At 41.8% G+C, this 9155-nt stretch overlaps 1 protein-coding gene across 1 annotated transcript; it reads right to left on the bottom strand.

Moving 5' to 3' along the window:
- Window positions 1-654: 654 nt before the first annotated feature.
- Window positions 655-8733, bottom strand: LOC120241367 (olfactory receptor 6K6). The gene is given in 2 exon segments (XM_039246425.1): window positions 655-693; window positions 7795-8733. Coding segments are annotated over 2 exon segments (978 nt in total).
- Between the last annotated feature and the right edge of the window lie 422 nt (window positions 8734-9155).

The following is a 9155-nucleotide window of genomic DNA, read 5'->3' on the forward strand; positions in this document are numbered from 1 at the left end:
CATGTCAGTCTTTGTGACCTTGACATCCGTTCACAAGGACAGTGCAGGAGTCGAACAGCTGGCAAGAAATAGGGTTACATTTTACATTGGACTTCGTCTTTATTCTATTTCAAGCTAATTAGTTCCTTAGACATATGAAAATATGTGAAAACTAATCCTATAGTTTAGCATATGACATATATGGTAATTGAATTATTAGCCAGTGTTAGAGGTTATCATGCATCTGAATGCCTACTGTGACTAGGAAGTCAAACATTGGCTATTAAGAAAACTGGCACTTTTATAGAACTTTTTACAAAAATCCCTAAGTGTTTATATTCATACCATCTTAAAGGTACCCATCCAGCCAGCCATCTTTTCCATCCAGCACATGTTTATTTAGCTCTGACTATACATCAGGTGACTGATAAGGCCATAGAAGGGTGAACAAAACAGATACTGGCCATTTCCTGCCCTTAAGCTGGTTGGAAAGAGTTGAGAATATAGATATTAAAATTATAATTGATTTATACTTAGTTACAGTTAGTTAATTAAAATTGTGGTAATTAGTAATAAATACACATACACCCTCTTCTTGAGGAGGTTACACTGAAGATGCAAACTGAAAGATAAATTAGAATCAGCCATTTCATCAAGGCAATGATTGTATCTATTTCATAAAATTGGAAATCGAGACCCTGGTAGATGGAACAACTTGCCGACACTACAGAACAATTCACTCGGGGACTTTGACTAAGAAAACAAAATCTTCAGCCTCCCAGTTAGGTCCCTCTCATCTTTAAAAGGTCCAGGAAAGCACAGGAAAAGGAGAAAAGATGAAACTACCAGTTGAAAGAGTTGATAGCCAGGTTCTGGGCCTGGAAACAAGCAGAGAGTGACAGCCAGGACATCGGCACTTGAGGACACCTGTCCCTTGAGCCAGGACATCGGTACTTGTAGAGGCAGGTATGAAAGTAGGTCTCCCCTTCAAGAAAATGAAGGACAACTCATAGAACAGGAAAAATTATTTGCAAACCCTGTATCCAATAAGGGACTTGTTTCTAGCAAGTATAAAGCACCCTTACAGCTGAGTAATAAAAAGGCAAATAACACAATTGAAAAATGAACAAATGATCTGAGTAGACACTCGTTCAAAGAAGACATGCAAGTGGCCAGCATGAAAAGTGCCCAGCATCATTAGTCCTCGGGGAAATGCAAATCAAACCCACAATGAGATTCCACTTCACACCCACTAGGATGGCTAGTGTCAAAGGGTTGGATAACCACATATGCTGTGTGTATGCAGGGGGACCAGTACCCTCACACATGGCTCGTGGGAACAGAGAGCGATGTAACCACTTTGAAAAACAGCCTGGGGTTTCCTCCGAAGATTAAACATAGAGTTGTCACATGACCCAGCAATTCGAATTCTGGGTGTATATCCAAAAGAAATGACAATAAATGTCCACATAGAAACTTGTGCATGAATATTTATGGCAGTATTATTTCTAGTAGCCAAAACAGAAAGACCATCCAGATGTCTATCGATGGAGAACTGAATGAACTAAACATGTACATTTCTAAACATTGGAATATCTTCATATATAACAAGCAATGAAGTCCCCATACATACATAGCGCAGAGGAATTTTGCAAGTATTACTCTACGTGAAAGAAGCCAGACACAACAAAGGCCACATACTCTGTGATATCGTTCATCTAAAATACCCAGAATAGAGAAAGCATAAAGCAACAACTAGATTAGTGGCAGAAGTGTGTGCTAGGGGGCAACTGGGTAAGGGGTGGTGATAGCTAAAACATACAGAGTTTCTTTCTGAGGTCTTTAAACATTTCTAAAGTTGATTGTAGTGGTGGTTGCAGCATCTGTGAATATATTAAAAGATATTAATATATTAATTATTTTAATAATATAATAATAATTAATATATTAATTAATTATTAATTAATATTAATTAATATATTATATATTAATTATAATATAATAATTAATATATTAATGTATTTAATTAAACATGTATTTAATTAATTAAATATATATTAATAATATATTTAACTAAATATATTTAATACATTTTAATAATATAAAATAATATATTAAAAGCCATTCATTTTCATACTGCAAATGAGTGCATTTTCTGGTTTGTAAATTGTATCTCAGTAAAGCTGTTTCTAAAAAAGGTGGCTGAAGTTAGGCTAACCTGATGAATATTTGCTTTAAAACCGACTGCAGTGCACTGTCTGGAGTTTTCTAGGAAGTTCTGGGCTTTACAGGTGTATGAACACAGTCTCACCAGAACACGTCCAACCTGTCCACCAGCTTGTCGACTGAATGGACTCTTTCTAGATACCTCCACAAGACAGAAGCCTTTAAACACGATCTTTAGATTTAGGGAGACAGATGAAGAGAGAGAGAGAGTGAGAGACGAAGTGGAGAAGGGAGTAGGAACAGAGGGTGAGCGAACGCTAGAGAAACAGTTATTTTGTTGCATTTCTCTCCTTTAAATAGTCTCTTCCCATCCCCTTCCTCCACCTAAAATCATTATTTTCAGAGAATGCAATCATTAAGGCATCTGTATTTCAATAGAGAATTTCTTTTTTTTTTTTTTTTTAATATTTTAAAGGTGTTTAATGTTTATTTATTTTTGAGAGTGACAGAGACAGAGCACGAGCGAGGAAGGGGCAGAGAGAGAGGGAGACACAGAATTGGAAGCAGGCTCCAGGCTCTGAGCTGTCAGCACAGGGCCTGACACGGGGCTTAAATTCATGGACCATGAGATCATGACCTGAGCCGAAGATGGATGCTTAACCTATGAGCCACCCAGGGGCCCCAGTAGAGAATTTCTTTATGAGTTGTATCAACTTGGTAAATGCTTCCTATGTATGTGTTTCCTCTATAAGTTGGATATATAAGATCTAGCTATCTATCCATATACATACACACACACAGAACTTTATATATATATAACACTTGTATATTATTTTACATATAAAATTTATGTTATAGGCAACTAAAGCTTATTACATATAATATGATATGTATTTATAGGATATATATATATATTCAAACTTAAGTTTGATTTTTCCATATCCATACTTATTATTTGCTTGGCATAATTATTTTTATTTCTTTCAGAGAGGTCTCAGAAAGTGTTAGTTTCTTCCAATTCTCAGAGAAGGGGTGACTCTTCCTGCGAAGGGACTTAGTTATAAGATTGATCATTTTCCAGTTCCAAAATTTAAAAAACCCATGTCTTATGAAAAATAGGAAATTTCCAACATGAGGAAGCATCATCCATCCTAAACAGGACTCTCTCAACTATACGTGCAAGGCGTTCTTTTGTTCTGTGCCAAAAAGCATACAACAATTTTAATTCTAGGCCCTGTGAAACCTACTTTGTGAAATTTAGGTGATCCAGCATTTGCTACTGGGTTCCTGGAAAGCAAGAAGGAAGGACTGAATGCCACTCCCTGGAGTGACTCAACATGAGGGCCCTTGATGTGATTTTCAGCTCAGAACGATAGTAAGAGTAACAAAAGCATTAAATAATAAATAATACTTGATGAATATTTTAGGCACTGTGCTCAGTGTTTTATACACATTATAGCATTTAATCTTCAAAGTCCTCAAAGCTCCTAAATGACAAATAGGGACACTGAGGCTCAGGACACCTTTGTTAGTTTTCCAAGTTGTACTGTTGGAAAGTACAAAAGCCAGATTCATGTTTTGACAGTGTGACTTCAGGGTCCATTGTCTTAGTGACCATCTGAAATTCACTCCAGTAAGGAGGAGTTATCTGGTAACTATCTACCTTGGTAGGAGACCGTCTTGGTAGAGTGTTCCTGCAGAGCCTGGGTTATCTTCTTTTCAGATATGCTGGGGAGGAGTTCCTACCTCAGGTGCAGAGATAGCTAGATATCTCCCAAAGTAGCTTCGACTTCAAAACAAATGGGGAAAATAGATATTCTCTAAAACTGATGAACTTAAGCAAAAAGCAAAGGCGTTATTATGCGTAAGAGATGCTCTTGTACTGAAGGGGGGCTGGGACTAGGAAGACGTCAAGGAAACAAAGCTCTTGAGAACATGGAATTATCAGATTAGCCTGGATCCTTTGGGTCCTGTCTCCCCACAGGTGATCGACCCTCCCTCCCATATTTCTCCTTTTGCTGCTTTGGGTAGATGTAGGGACTGCCCGGTGTTGTCATCAGGGCTCTTCTCTCTGTTGCCTTTTCTCTTACAGGCATCCATCGACCTGTCCCGTCAGCCAGCCCCAGCACAGCCACATTGACTTGGTGGGTCCACAAGTCAAGAACAAGGCTTGGCTAGTTGACAAGCAGTCATCAGAGCCCTGTGCTGAAGGCTCTGAGGTTCAGAAGGATGAGGGAAACGTCTTCCTGTGCAGTCTGTGGGCCTTTAATCCAAACATCCTGTTTGAGTGGGGCAAACAGGAAACCACAGAAAAACAGAAAGACAGAAAGCAAGTAATGTCAAAACAAGGACCCACGGCGGTCCTGAAACCAATGGTAGTGATGATCAGCGTAAGGAATCTTTCTTGAAGATTCCAGCAATTTGGAGTAACGTTGAGAAATAGGGAGTGACAGTGGCAAAAAGTAATCACTCCTGAGCCTTGATCCCAAAGGTTAAGATGTCCTTGTGAAAAGAAAGAACCAATGCATGGAGTTGAGAGAGGAAAGGACCAAGACAGGTACATAGTCAAAGAGAATTGGAACAAAAATAGCACATCTGGAAGGTTTAAAGGAAATAAAACAACCTAATGGCTGGGAACAATGAAGGTACAGGGAACATTGCATCTCATCCCAAGAAATATGGCAAATTCAATGGCTAGTGACATTCTTATTAAGAGCAGCTATCAGCATTCAAGAGTCTCTCATGGTTTGCCTCTCTCCCTTTCCCCCACCATTTCCGCCCTTCTTCTCCCCCTTGTTCCTCCGTCAAGTTCCTCCTAATCCTCCTATACGTGCAAACATATGATATTTGTCCTTCTCTGCCTGACTTATTTCGCTCAGCATAACACCCTCAAGGTCCATCCATGTTGCTACACATGGCCAGATTTCATTGTTTCTCATTGCCATGTAGTATTCCATGGTATAGATAAACCACATCTTCTTGATCCATTCATCTGTTGATGGACACTTAGGCTCTTTCCATGTTTTAGCTATTGTGGAGAGTGCTGCTATGAACATTGGGGTCCATGTGCTCCTATGCCTCAGCATTTCTGTATCCCTTGGGTAAATTCCTAGCAGTGCTATTGCTGGATCCTAGGGGAGTTCTATTGTTAGTTTCCTGAGGAACCTCCACACTGTTTTCCAGAGGGCCTATTTCCCTATATATAAAACAGAAATACTCAATTATGCAGGGATAAGAGAGAAAGGTCCTCTCTAGCACCCTCACACAAATTTAACTGAACTACAGATAATTTTAAAACAATGTGCAAGTTCAGAAACAATTTATAGTATGTGTTAAAACATCCATTTCAACAGGTGAACTTTGTGCATTTGCAAATGAAGAAATTAACACCAATAAATTGCTTTAGATACAAAAAAAAAAAAAAAAAAGAGCAGCTAATGAATGATTAGCCCTTGAGGACTCCAAGGCCAAGTGGCTGGTGTGACAGTCACTAAGTGGATCCTCTGCACCTAACACAGTCTCTGACATAGAATTGCTATGCAAATTGTTTTTAATAAATCAATCTTGAAATCTGGAGAAGCAAAAGCTTTAGCATGTCTTGTGTAATAATTAGGTATCAGACTTACTGAAAGGCCACATTTCCTCTGGATTTCTTGCTGGGTTTAACAATTTGCCTTAGGGGGAAAGCTGTATGGAAGGGACACAGAGCACGGTGAATAGACCCTGGGTCCGGGCACAGAAGTCATTGTGTTTCTGCCCTGCTTTCCTCATCGTTAACCCTGTGCACCCAGGCTAGTTACTGAAATTCTGTACTTCACCTTTCTCCTTTGGAAGAATCAGGGTTAATATTGTTTCTCCAGGATTGTTGTGAGTATAAATGGGACAGTACCTGTAAGGTACTTACTACAAGTTCAGATGTCATTAAAAATGTTAGCTCTTGAACCCCCAAGGTTCATAGCAGCACTCTCAACAATAGCCAAAACATGGAAAGAGCCTAAGTGTCCATCAGCTGATGAACGGATCAAGAAGATGTGGTACATTCCATTTATACAATGGAATACTCCATGGCAATGAGAAAGAATGAAATCTGGCCATTTGTAGAAACATGGATGGAACTAGATGGTGTTATGCTGAGTGAAATAAGTCAGGCAGAGAAGATCAGATACCATATGTTTGCACATATAGGTGGATTAGGAGGAAGTTAATAGAGGATGAAGTAGGAGAAGGGGAAAAATAGTTGGGGAGAGGGAGGGAGGCAAACCATGAGAGACTCTTGAAAGCTGAGAACAAACAGGGTTGATGGGGATGGGGGAGAGCGGAAGGAAGGTGATGGGCATGGGGGAGGGCACTCGTTGAGATGAGCACTGGGTGTTATATGGAAACCAACTTGACAATAAACTATTTAAGGAAAAAAAAATGTTAGCTCTTCTAAATACCAAAGGGCCCCAGGGCTGGGGATGATCTTAGTGATCATCTTATGCAGCTGCTCTCAACGCTGACCCACCCTTAGAATTTTCAGGTCAGCTCTTCAGAAATGCAGATACATGGGCTTCACCATCAGGTTTTCTAAATCCTTAGTTCCAACAATCAGTTGGTTTGGGGAACCGCTGATCTGATGGAACCAAAGGTTTTACACAAACAGTACATCTTAGTGGCAGAACAAGGTATAAAATCTGGTCTGAACAATAGTGATTCAGGGATGACAGTCACCTGAGAAAGGACTTGAAGCTCATGGAGGTCAGAGCCAAAGACTTCATCAGAGACCACTGGGTTTCCTGAACTTTGGGGGAAGGACATTCATATAGTTTCATTCCTTGAACACCAAATAGATCGAATGGAAGTGTGCATTTACTGGGAACATAGCATGAAGTAGAGCCTGAGGTCAAGACCAGCTCTGTCAATAAGTACCTACATGACAGGCAAGTCAGTAAACTTCTCCAGAGCTCAGCTCCAACATGTAAAGGATGGTGATTTCTGACCGAATTACTTTGGGATATTTTCAGTTTAAAGATGATTCATATATGTGAAGGTATTTCAAATGGTAAATTGCTAGAGAAGTAGACTATTGTCACTATTCACCTTTATGTCACTCCATGGACCCTCAAATTCCATACCACCTGGTGTGTGTGTGATGGGTGCGTGGACATTGAATTGAGTTTCTGGATTAAATAAGCTAAAAATGGAGACAGTTTCTCTTTAGTGTCAGGAAATGGTTTATTAATGTGGGGTGCTGAGCAGTGGGGGGAGTTGTGAATGGAAAGAGGGCTGGGGGCGAGTTGACTGTGGCAATTTTCAGAACTACCATGTCTTTCATGCCTCTTCTGTCCTGCTGGTCAGTACTGGTCTGGCTGGTCTCATCTGCATGTGCAGCCACAGAGAAGGGCAGGTGCCCAGACGGGGTGGGGAGGAGGAGACCAGCCTGTGCTGTGTCACGGCAGAGTCTGTTCGTGCTGCCTCAGAGACAACACAGCAGGGGCACTGATGCAAACAGGCTGTGACATTGCCGCCAATGCCTTGGACACCGTCGTTTTCTGTTCTTGTTTATAATAACAGAGTGAGTAGGTCATGGCAATAGTAACAGAGCATACTCACGAACAAGTCAAGAGGTGGTGGATCCAGCCTCTAGATCTACCCCCTGGCCCCGCTAGCTCTTCTCCGACAATGGAAAAGCCTTCCAATGGCATCTTTCATGTCATTGTTTCTCAGGCTGTAGATAATGGGGTTCAGGAAGGGAGCAAGGATGACAAAGGTGATAGCAATTGCTGTGTCCCAAAAGACGGAGTAGGTGGCTGAGAATCGTAGGTACATGACGGCCACACTGCCAAAAAACAGCAAGAACACAACAAGGTGGGCAGCACAGGTAGAAAAGGCCTTGTGGCGGCCCTCAGCTGACGGCATCCCCAGAATCACCACGATGATCCGGATGTAGGACAAGGCGATGGCCAGGAAGGAGGCCACGATTTCCCCTGCGTGGATGGCGTCTACAATGACCACCAGTGACGTGTCCGTGCAGGCCAAGCTCAGCACGGGTGTAAAGTCACAGAAGATCTGCTGGATCTGGTTGGAGCCACAGAAAGGCAGGGTGGCAATCCACACAATCTCAGGAAGCACAAGAAGGAAGCCGCAGAGGCAGGACCCAGCTGTCAGTTGGGCACAGAGCTTAGGAGTCATGATGGTTGGGTAACGGAGAGGACTACAGATAGCGATGTACCTGTCAATGGCCATTGCTGTCAGGACACAGCCTTCTGTGATGCCCAGGGAGTGGAAGAAATACATCTGTAGGAGGCAGCCAGGCAACGAGATGGTCTTCTGCTTGCTAATTAGGCTGGAGAGCATCTTGGGGATGGTGGTGGTGGTATACCAGATCTCCAGGAAAGAGAGGACACTGATGAAGAAATACATGGGGGTGTGCAGGGCCCTGTCCAGCTGGACGACGATGAATATTATCAAGTTCCCAGTTACAATGAATCAGTAGATGAGAAGCAAGGCAATAAAGAATAAGAGGCCACCTTCATGTAGATGTGGGAACACAGAGAAGAGGAACCCAGTCACCATAGTCGAGTTCCCACTGGTGACCAACTGTGTCATCTGCGAAGGGAAGAAAGGAGACAAAGAAACTCGTGGAATTGGGGAGGTGATCGTACACTGGTAACAGCTCCACTCCTTTCTGTAATCAGTTATCTCAGTCGACCTCGAGATCCTAGACAGGGTAGTTAGAAATATCTCTCAACTGTATCTCCACACCAGAAATATCTGGACTATTTGCTTTTGGACTCCTCAATGCATCTTTAAAAAACTTTTTAAATGTTTATTTATTTTTGAGAGAGAGAGAGATTGACATCGTATGAGCAGAGGAGGGGCAGAGAGAGGGTGACACAGAATATGGAAGCAGGCTCCAGGTCCGAGTTGGCAGCACAGAGCCTGATGAGGGGCTGGAACTCATAAACCACGAGATCATGACCTGAGCTGAAGTGGGACGTTCAACCAATTGAGCCACTGAGGCACCCGTC

The sequence above is a fragment of the Hyaena hyaena genome, unplaced genomic scaffold, assembly GCF_003009895.1.
Source record: "Hyaena hyaena isolate Hyena2069 unplaced genomic scaffold, ASM300989v1 scaffold_281, whole genome shotgun sequence".
NCBI classification, from domain to species: Eukaryota; Metazoa; Chordata; class Mammalia; order Carnivora; family Hyaenidae; genus Hyaena; species Hyaena hyaena.